The sequence below is a fragment of the Dermacentor andersoni genome, chromosome 7 (genome assembly GCF_023375885.2).
Source record: "Dermacentor andersoni chromosome 7, qqDerAnde1_hic_scaffold, whole genome shotgun sequence".
Lineage (NCBI taxonomy): Eukaryota > Metazoa > Arthropoda > Arachnida > Ixodida > Ixodidae > Dermacentor > Dermacentor andersoni.
Genome location: NC_092820.1, coordinates 168,103,232 through 168,117,521, shown reverse-complemented (window position 1 = coordinate 168,117,521; position 14,290 = coordinate 168,103,232). Strand labels below are relative to the sequence as shown.

The window sequence follows — 14,290 nt, the reverse complement described above, 5'->3', positions numbered from 1 at the left end:
CGCTTTAATAATTGAAGTTGACTTCTGCCGTACAGGGCAGCATAAAGGATCTCCGAGTCTTTCAGGCTTCCTTTTTTATCCTTGCACGTATTAAAATTAGGTCGTTGGCTCGTTTCGTGCGACAACCGGTAGTATCGGTAACGTAGTTACACCCTGTACCGGCTTCACGCTTTTGTCTATTCCTTCAAAGCACTTCCGGGCGATGAGTGATGCTCGCGCACAAAATCGATCTCACGGCAAATTAAAGCGATTCGACCACATCGCACAGAGGCTCGCTAATCGCAACTGGTGCTCCCGAAGGCACACGCTGCGTGTAGCGACTGCGAAGACAGGCAAAAGAGGTAAGAAAGAAATGCTTTATTACAATCAAACGACGAAAGCGTTGAATGTCCTTGGATTTCTACCAACGACATAATACTTACCAATGTTTCCCACATGGTATAGCATCCGCACACATGTTCGAACAACTGCATTTAGTAGGCAAACGCCTCTTAATGGGTTCTCGAGCGCAGAGATTGCTTCATAAACTTCGATGCTTTTTACACCTGAAAGAGCAAAGAAAAGGGTTCTGTGAAAAAGTTTTTTTTTAACAACTTTCGACACATGTAGCTGAGATTTTCAGACTCATTAAATCAGTTATTTTGCTTCCACTGAACATCAAGTAGTAGGTGGTCATCATACAAGTGCATATTGATTAAATTATAATGAAATGTCTCATACCTGTTGCTTCTAGAACAGTGGTGACAGCTGGGGAATTGCGCGACTGTACAACCTACAAGATGAGAGGGCGAAATGTTTTTCAATGTCTCCGTCGTCCGATGACGGTCGTTGGAATGCTCAGGCGCGATTATCAGCCTCATTAAATCAGTTAAACTTTACTCTCACTGAATCATCGAGGGTTTCTTGAAGTCATCACAAATATATATGAAAGAACTAAAGCTCACAACAATACGAACCGGGTCGGATCGGAAACGCAGCATCTTTGCCACCGGACCTGAAATAGAATAAGATTTGCCATACTACAGAACACATCATCCGCTTTTTTTTTTTAAATCTGCAGATTTGCAATACTACAGAACACATCATACGCTTCTTGTAAATCTGCTTGTAGTTCTTTAGCGCTAGAACGTCTTTTAACTTTAGAAATAGCACAACCAGCCTAGGTCTCTCGCACAACACGCCTAGGCTTAACTGTGCAAGCACGCGAACAGTGATGGCTGGAACGATTTAATCAATAGCAATAAAGTTACTGTGAGCACACCGGCAGGACTATATTGCAATACAATAGAATGCAATACAATACCTTATTACTTGAGGCATGTAAGCTCACATTTCCATGCGTCTTCACCAACCTTACATGTGCTACGAACCCAACGAACGTCCAAAGGAGCGATCATGCGGAGTGCTCACAGCAACAGGCCCCGCACACTCTCAAGTTCAACAAATGGCCACAGAGGGCGAAAAATCAATCGAGGCGCGTTTCAGCGTAAGCGCGCTAGTGGAGCTACTGTAATTTGGTCGACTACTTTAATTTGTGCTTTCTCTGCTAGGGGCGCTAAACATGCTGAATTTTTTAATTTACACAAACCATTGACATGAACAATCGAGGTGTCTAAGGATGCTTTTTTACCTCAGGCAAATAGGCAGTTGATTTTTTAAAAATTTGATTGTTGAAGCTGCTTTTTAGTCATAGCGTCAAGGTTTTTGTGTTCGATTAACCACCGACAGCCGACAGCCTATTGGTATCGATGTGTTTCCTGGCCGTTGGCGTTCGAATACTACGGCGGTAAAACATTTTCGAAAGCATGCTGGTTTCGTCTGCGAGTCATTACATAGACTTGCTGTAAAAAGCTCTACTCTTGGCAAAGAATAGTGCCTCATTTTGTTTAGGCGTTGATTATCATAATGAATGCGGCGGAGGTTGAGGGAGTACGCTTGAAGGTACGTTTTTATGCCGTTGATCTCCATAACACCGCAAGTACGCAAACCGATGTCACAGAACACCCGATGCATCATTGTGTGTTCTCCGTCATCGCTTGTTTGCTGTATGCCTACTAATTCTTCATTTCTTCAAGTGTTGTATCCTTCTTTTGTCCTTGCTCTCTTATGCTTCACTTACAGTATGTCGTTCCGTCAGCTGTAATGCGCATTTGCAAAACCAATACGTTTGATAAGACGCAGTGGTTATCATAATTTCACTACACGTGTATTAAGCTGGCACATATGGTTCAGATACAGATACCTGTATGCGAACTTGCACGACGTTGATGCGGAGATTAGGATAATTATGACACCCGTAAGGAAGAGGCAGCTGACGGCCGTATAAGCGGTTGCGTTATTCTTTCCGCCAAACTACCCGGCCTGGTAGTGCTGTAAAGATGCTGTATAAAAGTGAACTTCCCCGAACTGCATGGAAGGCTTCTAATCCCACCAACCCGTACATCTCGTCGCCTTTTTAACTCTTGCAGCATCCAGCGCTTGCATGGTTCAACATTTTCTTTTAATCAATCGTTTTTGCCTAGCGCCATTATAGAGTGGAACAATTTACCAGATAGAGTTGTCAATGAGCGCAACCCCATTATCTTCAAGCAGCTGCTTACTGATCACCTTAAACCCTAACCTTATAATGACCGTACTGTGCCTTCATTCTTTTGCGATTGCCGTCTCGCATTGTGACTGTTTTGCTGATTTGCTCTTGCATTCTATTCAGTGTGCCTCTTGGCTTTTTTGCTGTTGTTGTTTGTTTGTTTTAATGCGAATCCACAGGCTGAGTCTTGTAAGAAATTGTAACCATATCTTTGTTTCTATCCTTATCTTCTGTAACCCCCCCTTATGTAATACCCCGACAGGGGTCCTTAAGGAAAATAAATGATGATGATGATGATGATGACAGGGAAATTATTATACTTAGCAGCCGACCGTACGTTTTGTAGCTTAGGTCTTCTTTCTTGTGCGTTTGTGCTACCCTTATTAATGAGCCATTTCTTGACTATGTTCTTGACTATGTAACCGCGTTTGTGTGGATGCGTAGACGTGTGCTTTTTGTTGTACTTGTAAAATGCAAATAAAATATTTTCAGGCTTACTCAATCTTTGGTGTCGTGTGCGTTTATTCCAGTCGAGGCCATCGTGCCACCTGGAAACCGCATTCTGTCGTAGCCCTACACGAAATGCAACAGCTGGAGCGCGGCGGGACAATTTAACTCAGGGCAACGGCGGCGTAATAAACGAAAAACCGCTCGGGATGCCCTTAAAAGTCAGTTTAGAGTGTGCCTTAACTCGATATGACTCAGCGCTACATGTATTCTGCTGCGCCTCGATCGTGCTCCCGCCAGTTTGGTTGCTGTGTGGCAAACGTAGCGCCTACATAAATATGTAGGCGCTACGTTTGCTACACAGCAACTAAACTGGCGGGAGCACGATCGAGGCGCAGCAGCCAGAAACCCAGTAAAGCCACAGAACACCTGGTAAAGCGTGTGCAAAACCCCGTTTCCGTTTCCTGTTGTACAGCGCCACCTGTGGTCGCATACTTTAGTTCACGACGCCACCGCTACGCTTATTTCCGTAGCACTGTGGAAGGTACAGTTTCCCTTCTCTAAGTTTGTATAGGTGTTCTGTGACAGCAACGGACCATCACAAAGTGAAAGACCACGCCAATGCCTCCGCCGCGTTGTCCGGTAGCTCGGTTGGCTCGGTTCCGGGCCCTCTCCCTTTTCTCTCCTCCGCAATAAGGCAACGAGCGCCTCTCATGGCGAACGCCTGCAACTTGCAATCACGTGCTGCGGCCTCTGAAATTAACATCGCGCCGGCGGCTGCATTAAGCCGCCGCTGCCACATCCGCCAAAAGCATAGAGTTACTATATGGCCAAAAGTTGAAAAGGCAACGAGCGCCGCCTCACGGAATTTATGCTGAACTAACTTCAACTAAAAGGGAACCGCCGCTACAATGGGAAAGCGAGCAACGCGGCGGGCATAATAGTTCACTGTAGTGGAAAGGGAGTGGTAAGAAGCACATTAAAAAAAAGCATGGCATATGGTCATGTTTGTGTTATGAATTATTACACCGGGTTACAAAAAAGAAGCAGCGGGAAATCGCACGCTGAGAACACCGATAAACATACAGTGGGACGCAACTCGAGAAATAATATTGAAACGTCCAAGAATTTAGAAGAAAAAAAAAAGATTGAATCGTCGCGACGGCACATCACAGTCCCCGTAAGCGTCGAAGGTACAATGAAATTATTAACAGCTCTGATAGCGCCCACGCAACATTGGTTGCTTGTATACTGTCAAATGCTCATATTCTGCGGCCTAAAGCTCATGGCACGGCGCGAAAACGCGCACGCGGCGAAAGCGAAACAGTGCGCGGACAAGCATGCAGACGCGCAGTCGGTCGCTGCGAATCTGTGCGATCGTTGCATTGAGGCTTCATTCTAGTACGCTCCATTTAGTTATACAATTACTATAAGAGCATATTTCACATAGTTTGCTCTCAGCGTTTCAAGAAGCCGGTTCGGGAGACTACATCGCGGCGACCGCGCGCAGTGGCGTCCACTGTACGTATCCGGTAAAGAGATAGCATCTGTAAACGATTTTGTGCTTTCAGTTTGCCCAAGATTATTATTTAGACAGTAAAAAACTTCTCTCGTTTCGAAAGTACTTACAGAAATGTCCGGGAGAGCTCGCGCGTGGTGTTTTCAGTAAGCGCTGACAGCAAAACCTATGAGGAGCGTGCCGCGTGATCCCTCACACTACGCCAGCGAGGCGCTTCCGATAGATGGCGACTCCGTAACTCCTCGCCGCCAATAGCCGACATGGGTATCTCCAGCGGACAAACTTTTTTAGAGCTTCGGCGATATTGTTACGTTTTGCTAAAGTTCTGCTCGCAAATCTGTGGTGCATTTCAGAGCGGCGTGTAATACACCAATTCTGTCCGTTTACGAGCTTTTATACTGGTATCGTATGTGACACTTTCGATCGCGATCGGGCCCGACCCGGATCGACTTGATCTCCTCAACGTGCGCAAATGAACCAATCGCGATGGAGAAATTCGATCGCTACCGAAAGTGTCCCGTGTGACACCGGTATTTATTGTCGAGCTTCGGCAGTAAACATCAGCAGTTTCCATTTCTCGAAAAAAAAATAATTAAATTGATGGCCTAAATAATTTGCAAGAGTGGGTAGATTTTGACCTTTTCTTTTGAATGGAACAAACATCAAATCCGGTGTAGTACATGCTGAACAACGCAATTTCTCCATTTCCGTGCATTTAATGGGAGATACCGAGGCGATCCTGCAAAATGCAGCTGAAAAGCTTGAAGCAACTTTCCAAACATGCACTTCTACTGAATGTTCGCTTATAGTCGTCTGAGTAGGGCAAAGACCCCTGTAATCGGAAACTTAATCCATTACAAAATTATTTCTATGTACCACTCAGCTTCAATAAATTTTGCCGACTACCATATTAAGTGGTGTGGTTGCATTTGAGTGGAAACACTTTAGTTGTTGGATATCGACCTTTGCTCTGCTTTAATCGCTGCCGCACACACCAACAAAACCAGCCGAGCTCCAACCTGATGCTCATTCACACGTATACCAAGTGTGTGCCATTTTCACAGTGAACAGTTTGAACATTGTCTTTTTTACTATTCTGAGAAGTATCCAATACTTCAATTATCATAGGCCATTTCTCTTGGCACATTTACATTCAAGAAGTCCGATACTTGCACAAACCTCCTTATTCAGAAGGAAAAAAGATAACTGCAAGCATAAAGGATTTGTCAGTGAAAATAAAAATGCAGAGATCAGCCCAAAATATGGAAAGTCAACACAAAGGACAGGTACTTGAAGGACCCTTTATTTGTTTTTAGATAAATTATACACTAGAAACTTCCCTAGCACTTACTTGTGTAATTATGAAAGCTCCAGATATTTACACTGAACTAGTTATAACCAATTTCCTTGGAAAAAAAAAAAGTTGGGAAACCTGCTAGCACTGGTCACACTTTGCCATGGCAGCCGCACCAAGAAACACATACAGGGCAGCAGCTATGTACACCCTGCGTCATCTTGTTCGCTGCCAGAGCCCTGAAAGCATCTTTTGCAAGAAACAGGGCCAAACAACAAGTCCAGTTCGTGCAGCAGCCTACTAGGACAAGAAAAATAACTAAAGCGCCATGTCTTGTTAAAACAATGGTGTGTGTGTGTGTGTGTGAAAGCAAAAATTGTCAACTGATCGCACCACCAACACTGGTAACTGCACTCTAGCTCGAAATGCAGTAGCGTCCCTCCCCCCCACCTCCCCCTTGAAAAGAGAGGTCTTCTTGCCCACTATTTACACAGGGAGGAGCCGTGTGGGAAAAAGAATGCTGATCGTATGTACAAGGTGGCTAACGGCGGCCAACACATTTAAGTGGCGCACTTTGTTTGATACACAAGGACGAAAAAAAAAAAAAAAACGAAGTGGGGAAGAAATGAATAGGACTCCTTGAGCTAAGTAAACGTCTAACAAAAGTGACAGCTCCCTCTGGCCGGAAAAACGGGGTGTTTGCCAACCAAGGCAGAAGCTATGGGCGGCGTTCTCTCGGTGTCTACGGTAAAGTACAAGTTCATCCTAGCAATGAAACGTATAACCCATTCTGCACATCCCGTGCTGCTTCGCGTGACCTCGGTGAAAATTTCCCAAATCATTCAGTTGGGAAAGAATGAACTCAATACTGCTTGCCACGGAGTGCTTTCGATGTGAGCTTCATAACAGCTTCTTTACTAATTAAACACCTGAAGCAGTAACTTGTTCCCACCTATCGCACATTGCCACTTCTCGTCTTGATAAGAAGCACCGTTCCCCAAGCCGATGCTGGAAAGACACGGTGGCCTCGATGAAAAGGTTATGAAATGACGCTGTGGTGCTGCATACACCATACGGTAAGATGGGCAACAAAAATGCAAAACGGAGCCAAGCACGCGCTTTCGCTAGGTCAAAAGCAATAGTCGAAATGAAGTCTTGCGGCACGCACGATTCCTGCTTGGTGGATTTGAAAAAAAGCAAACGCAAGGTAATTAAGCGAGCGCACCCGATGTTTTCGGTCGCGACATGTTGACAGGCCTTTGCACACAGTGAAATAAGTAACCTTGAGAGAATGGGTGCAGAGTGCACCTATCATTTACTCCCCTAGTTTGCATTCTCCCTCGTAGTGCAACTCCCCTCCCTCTCCTGACGACAATACAGCACGCCATCTGTTCACCTTAATTCTCGAAATGCAGCAATTTTCAAGCCTCCTTGAAAGTTGCTCTCTGGGCTAGCATGCCGTCACGTTCAGTGAGACGGGTTGCTGAAGGAAGAAACCTTTGTCTGTAATAAGCTTGTCAAGCGCCTACACAGTGCTGCCAAGGTTCCAAAGGTTTTCTTATGTGGGGTGGGGGGGGGGTGGGGGTGGGGGGGTGTAGGTGTCCTGGCCAACAGGTGAATGATGTGAACACCAAAAAAAAAAGGGGGGGGGGGGGAGGGGAAATGAGCTGCCTCAGGGCCTCAATACCACTGAGGCAGCGCATGCACGGAGAACCTTGGGCAAGCAACTGCTGTGTTCCTGTTACGAATATGGCCTGAGAAGTCTTTTAAATGGCCATTATTTCAAGTTCATGTGGTGTGTGAAGTGTGAGGCTCCCAGCAGCATCGTTTGGTGTCCACAGAGGAGAGCCAGAAATTGCCGCTACGCAATCACAACAGCCAGTCCATGCTCATGTCAACCTCGTTGCTTTCTTATGTACACATACATCCCAAAGAGAAAAAAAGAATGGAGTGGGCCTAGGTAAAAAAAAAATATGCACATACACACACATCAGTCATGACTTGCACACACTTAAACGCACATCCAGCCTCGAGTCCGTTATCGCAGGGAATCGGTTTGGGAGGAGGCAAGCCTTGCCAAGGGGGTCAGGTGAGGAGTACAACACAGTTCAGTACTTTCTGCCAGCGCGACACTCGACAAAAAGGGGACAGGTGCAGCAGGCCTGTCCTTTTGTGACGTATGCCTTCCCTCCATCGTATGGGAGGAGCGTCGCCAACGGCGCCCTTCTGCTCCCTGGCAAGAGGGCTACGACGCTGCTTCAATTCGTGCCCGTCTGAGCAAGACGAGAGCTCGTTGAAAGCCCGCCAAGGCTCAGAAGCAGGAGACGACACTGTCGTCTTGCAGCATGCTGCAAATCCACGCTTGCAGCAAATTAAAATCCCTGCCTCACCCTTTACCGATGAACAGCCTGAACACTAAGAGGAGGAAGAAAAAAAAAAAAAAAAGAAAGAATGGTACAAGCGATGCGTAATCCCTTTCTTGCAAGTGCAACACAAAATGGAAAAAGAAAATATCAATGTCAAGCAGGAACAGAGCCAGGCCAAGCCCCCGCACACAAAGTACACCTAGACGTCGTTGCAGCGGGATGTCTTGCCGCAGGTTGCAAGGGCCACCGGTGGTCGGGGCGAAGAGGCAAGTTGAGCACCACCGCCATGGCCCACACGAGGAGGGCTCCCCGTGCCCAAAGCGGCGGTGGCAGCGGCAGCAGCAGCAGCAGAACTTTTCTTTCTTCTACCACACGGCGGTGGACAGAGTCATTAAAGTTTGAGCTCGTTGGCCACCTTGGAGGCAATGTTCTTGAAGCCAATAGATGTGCCCGAGATGCGCTTGAAGCGCACCCCGTTGAGCGACAGCCGCGGCAGCTTGCACACCTCGATCTCCCACTGGACGAGCGAGTCCGTGTTGGGGTCGCCATGCACGCACAACAGCAGGAACTTCTCGCGCTGTTCGTAGTCGCAGTTGTTCTTGTCGAGGACCTTGCGGATCTCCTGCATGATCTCAGCGGGGTCCCTCGATGACGTCGTCTTCATGCTCCAGGTGAAACGCAGTGACCGGGGCTTAACTTGCTCCTCGTTCATCGTCCTGCACAGGGACACAAAAAGACGCAATGACACCGCGACGTCAAAAATGCAAGTCTGTTGGAGAGTTATTAAGCAGGAAAAGTAACAGTGTAAACAAAATAGAATGAAAGAAATTGCACTAGCAAGTGATGTTTTTCAGTTAACAAAGCTTGTAGCGGGGTTAGTTTGTTTTCTATATCAGGCGTAAGTGGCAGCACATGTGCGAGCCCTCTGTTGATACCAACAGACCTGAGTGCACTGCTTCAAGTGGAGGGAAGAATCTGCAGCGCTTAAATCTTTAGCTGCCCTATCTTCACAGCACAGAAGTAATCCATATATCAGAAGCATCTTATTTACTACACCAAGCTGCTTCGATGCTTGTTGGAGACAACCATTTTGCATTTCGTGCTTTGTACCACCCCCTTTCATTGTTTTTACCAGTAACCTCTGTAGTGGAACTTACTCATGTTTTCAGTGTTTCTGTTCTGCCGTTTACTGCTGTCCTGCTTCATCTGTGCTATCTTTCAACACAGTGAGGCCTAAAATCAGCCACTAATCTAACCCTTGGGCCTGCTGTGTACTATTACTATGCACATAACACTGTTAAGGAACTGCTTCACACGTGGCGCTATAAACGTCAATGCTGGGAGAAGCGTGTTATGCTACACATCTGTAGCCTTGTAAAGCAATGATTTTGAACTGAGAGCTCACAAACAATCAGCTAAAAAAGACTTTATGCAACTAAAGCAGCTTGCATACCCCAAGACATTTATCACTATCAAAGAAATATGTTTAGAGCCTTCCTTATTGCTGAAAAATATATTTGGTTTGAGAGTTATACCATGTTCACTGCGAATTTGACCAAGTCTCCAGCACAACAAACCAAACAAAACCAAATTACAATGGTGAGTGCTTGAGGAATGCCAGAAAATATCAAGTCAAACCCTCTAATGCAATCGATACCGTGGTTCCAGTCGCCCCTGGTACAATAGCTTCTAGGCTCTGACACCACGCTAGATGTTATGGCCGAGACCCTTCGGAAAGCTAGGATTTCGTACCTTAGGTATATTTTGAGCTCGGTGTGATCACTGACAACTTATATGCATGAGGTATGCTACAAATATAACCACTGATATGCTCAATAAAGATTACTACTTTCACGCATATTCACTGCTCGGCAACAATTACTGCACTTGAAAAACTAGCAAGATTTGAAGTCTTGAGGCTTAAATCATAGCACTAATTCAGACATTTAATTGGTTAACGGGATCTCACATTTGAAGTACCATACATCTTCAATTTTAATCCCCTATGTTTCTTGATTGTGCACTAAATTCTCGGCATAATAGCACTTATACCAATGCTTACTTATTGGAATGTGGCTGCTGCAGCAGTAAATCGGGCCATGACTTCATTCAGAGTTTGCAAAGTTCACAGCACTATATTCATATACAAAAGCAGGGCTCAACAAAATTCAGAATATACTAACAAGCATAAATTGATACCTTTACTGAAACAAGTAACAGTGGAGTATATAGTACAAACTGGTTATGTTTATAATGGATAAGCCACAGAATTCGTGAGCACTAAAAGCAACTGTGTGTGGGTCAATGCCAGTTACCACACATGTGAAAATCTTAGAATGCACAACACAACACAGGTAAGTTACGTACCAGAGGGCCTCGCTTTCTATATACAGTAGAACGCCATTGAAATGTTCCTTGCTGTTGCGTTTTCTTAGCTGCAATATTGCGTTCTTGCGCTCCCCACCTAAAGCCCATTGACTCATGTGTATAAGTTCCCATTTGATATGTCAAGATTCAGTAATGTTCCCACATCTTATGCTGCATTTGAATGCTGTGGTAACGTAAATTTAGCAGTGCAGAGGCAAATTCAGAAGTATGAAATTCCGGAAGTGTGCGATCGTCGACGTGGTGGAAATAAAGATCTGATTTGTGCACAGTGGAATTCTAGTTTCTTTTTCCTACTCCATAAAGCCAACTTCGCCGCAATGCAGCCAAGTTATGTAATAAAGCATATTAGGATTAGCAAGGGGCCATTGTCACAAAACATATGAAATGTTAACTGTTTAACTGTTGAACAGACCTGTTTATGATGATGTTGCAATTTGGGGCATTTCTCAGTTACCTTTCCTTTTCCCCCACAGTTCTTTTCCGCAGTAAAACATAATGAGATTCCGCTGTCTCTGTTTAGCTTGTAATGCAGTGCACACGGCCGATTGTGAGCCTCACTTCGTATTCTGACTGACAGTGTCAGCCATTTGCTTTCCTGGAATCTGTTGTTAACTGACATTACAGCGTTATTAACTTTACGACACAAAGATAACTCAAAGCTTCTTCCTAGTCTGTTAGGAACCAGTGTATGATCAACTATCAGACAAATAAGACTGCTCACTGGCAAATTGAAAAATTTCATATATGTATATTTCTCGGCGAAATACTCCACGATGCTTAAACTGACAGGAAAATGAAGCTAAGTGTGGGCAGGCCAAAAGCGCAGCTTGATTTTTTTTTCACCTATACAACAAGGTAAGCATAGTACTATAAAAAATATTCTGTGATAAAGTACTTAAATTGTTATTTGGGGACATTAAAAGCCTCTTCGAGAGGCGCAAGTTGTAAAATTGAATTAAGGGGGGGGGGAAGAGGGGTTGATGGGGGAGGGAGGGTCAATCATGCACAATGTTTAGGTCCTGCTGTTATCACACCATGCTTTACACTTCTTAGTGCCAAGCTTGCAACAATACAAATCCATGCAGCAAGACATATTCCACAGGAGAACCTCTACTTAGACACAACCGCACAATAAAATCCTGGCAATTCGTAGCTTGTTGCATGATAACCCAATATGCCTGGGTGCCATGGCAACAGAGCAAATTGCTATGAACTTGCTTTCTGTACAGTCAAATCAACCTGGCAACACCCCACTCCGTCCCCCTGCTCCTATTGGCGGCGAGGAGTTACGGAGTCGCCATCTATCGGAAGCGCCTCGCTGGTGTAGTATGAGGGATCACGCGGCGCGCTCCTCATAGGTTTTGCTGTCAGCGCTCACTGAAAACACCACGCGGGAGCTCTCCCGGACGTTTCTGTAAGTACTTTCGAAACGAGAGAAGTTTTTTACTGTCTAAATAATAATCTTGGGCAAACTGAAAGCACAGAATCGTTTACAGGCGCTAACTCTTTACGGGATACGTACAGTGAATGCCACTGGGCGCGGTCGCGGCGATGTAGTCTCCCGAACCGGCTTCTTGAAGCGCTGAGAGCAAACTATGTGAAATATGCTCTTATAGTGTTTGTATAACTAAATGGAGCATAATAGAATGAAGCCTCAATGCAACGATCGCACAGATTCGCAGCGACCGACTGTGCGTCTGCGTGCTTGTCCGCGCACTGCTTCGCTTTCGCCACGTGCGCGTTTTCGCACCGTGCCATGAGCTTTAGGCCGCAGAATATGAGCATTTGACAGTATACAAGCAACCATTGTTGCGTGGGCGCTATCAGAGCTGTTCAAAAATAATTTCACTGTAGAGACTTCGACGCCTACGGGGACTGTGATGTGCCGCTGCAACAACTCAATCTTTTTTTTTTTTCTTGTAAATTCTTGGACGTTTCAATATTATTCCTCAAGTTGCGTCGCACTGTATGTTTATCGGTGTTCTCAGCGTGCGATTTCCTGCTGCTTCTTTTTTGTAATCCAGTGCATTAATTCATAACACAAACATGACCATATGCCATGTCTTTTTGATGTGCTTCTTACCGCTCCCTTTCCACTCCAGTGAACTTGCCAGTATCTATAGCATAGACAAGCTTATAGATCAAACCGTCATGACATCAGACGGGCAGCGGACTCGGGCGAGCGTCTCAGTTCGTGTTTTCTGAACGTGCAGACCCGGCGCCGTAACAGAAATCTCCCCCGCGTCTGTGCTTGCTGCATACCCGAGTTGTAGCCGATGGCTGTTTGCCGGTTTTATGTTTCGCGAGCCAAGGTTCACCCAGCTTCTTGTCCTGCGGCTACGTGTGAATAAGGCTGACACCGGGCTTTGTTGGGTACGTCCGGCACTGCGGCACCGAGCAGTAGCCTACCATGTTGCGCGCCTTCAAAGGCAGCCACTACCTATTGTAGTGCTTTCAAGCGTTGCAAAGGAGACACTCGAAGCGGGAAAATCTCGCCACTAAATGAGGACCGCAGCGTACAACGGAATTTGAACTCTCGTTTTCAGCTCGCTCCGGCGCTCCCGAAGCAGCCGACGCAACCGCTATGTCCACGTGATCCCCAATAGCACGTCACGCCGACGGTGGCGCCAGCTTTCCAGTGGTGGAGCTCAAGGCCAATATACCCACACACTTGATTGTGTGACCATATCTGGCCATGGTGTCACATTCCCATCAATGGTAGAGTACCTCCCGTATTTTGTAGTGCCATAAGAGGCCGGGGCATGCAAGCCGTAAGAAAAAATCCAAGCACGAGGTAGGCAAGCGGTTGATTGCTGCAGCAAGTAGCCATGCATCAAGGGTAGTAGGGAAGAGGGAAGCATGACAATCGCTCTGCTTGGGAAATGAATCCAGCAGCGCATTGTTAGCACAGTTCCATGCTGCTGCTGCATTCCCTTGCTGCCAGACTTGCAATTCACCACCAGTGCAGGATGCTTAAAAAAAGGAAAAGGAATCCCCCACATAAAAAGAAGCAGCCTCTCTCTCAAGATAACCATGAACAGAAAAAAGAATGTATGGGCAGGACTGTTAACAAAGCAGACATAAGATTTCCCAAGGCAGCACGAGTAAAAATAAAATAAGAACACAAAGAGAAACACAAGAATTAAAAAAAAAAAAAAAATAAACATAGAAACAGGATGATGGGCGTGAGGTGTATAATACCTTGTCCTAAGCTCTCGTGGCAAAGGTGGTGGTGTAGCATTGTAGCTGGCAGCACTGAAGGGACAGGACCAAAAGAGTCAAGACATCAAAAATTGAGTCAGGGATGTGAAAGAACACAAAATTAAGAAAAAAATTAAAACAAAAGAAACAGATACATGTGGCATTAAGGTGAGTAGGAAGAGCACACAATTTGAAACAGGCCAGGAAAGAGACAGAAAGATCTCGCAAAAAGCTAGAGAGCCTTTTTTTTTCTTCTTTCTCTTGTTATAACATTTGATGGCTTGTGCAAAAGTTTAATGATAGTCTATGAACTTGTTTTAGAGGTATGTATACCATGTATTGGTGCTTGGTTATCTCTGATAATCTTTGCTTTCCATGTTAGCCATATATTTTTACACACTGTATGTCACATTTTTTGGGCATTCCACAGTGACATTTATTGCTGCCTACTACTATTTACATGGTTATGCGCATTGTGTTCTATGCTA

At 45.4% G+C, this 14,290-nt stretch overlaps 1 protein-coding gene, 1 long non-coding RNA gene and 1 other non-coding gene across 17 annotated transcripts in view; all 3 read right to left on the bottom strand.

Annotated features, from left to right (window-relative positions):
* Positions 1-342: 342 nt before the first annotated feature.
* LOC126533061 (uncharacterized) lies at positions 343-1,416 on the bottom strand. Its single transcript, XR_008612817.1, has 4 exons — positions 1,304-1,416; positions 957-994; positions 721-772; positions 343-545 (listed from the first exon to the last, which is right to left on the bottom strand). It is a non-coding gene; the product is annotated as an uncharacterized lncRNA (long non-coding RNA).
* On the bottom strand, positions 616-684 carry LOC126533334 (small nucleolar RNA SNORD57). The gene has a single exon (XR_007599990.1). It is a non-coding gene; the product is annotated as a small nucleolar RNA SNORD57 (small nucleolar RNA).
* A 4,419-nt stretch (positions 1,417-5,835) lies between the features above and the next one.
* The window catches only part of LOC126533064 (MAP/microtubule affinity-regulating kinase 3-like), a 153,362-nt gene continuing 144,907 nt past the window's right edge, over positions 5,836-14,290 (bottom strand). For 12 of the 15 annotated variants that reach the window (XM_055071743.2, XM_050180276.3, XM_050180279.3 and 9 more), the window contains 2 exons: positions 13,803-13,856; positions 5,836-8,929 (listed from right to left, as the gene is read on the bottom strand). In XM_055071743.2, the coding sequence (XP_054927718.1) occupies positions 8,605-8,929; positions 13,803-13,856 (379 nt within the window). In that variant the 3' untranslated portion in view covers positions 5,836-8,604. The remainder of the gene's footprint in view (positions 8,930-13,802; positions 13,857-14,290) is intronic. The other 3 variants (XM_055071751.2, XM_055071746.2, XM_055071750.2) reach the window with 1 other exon arrangement.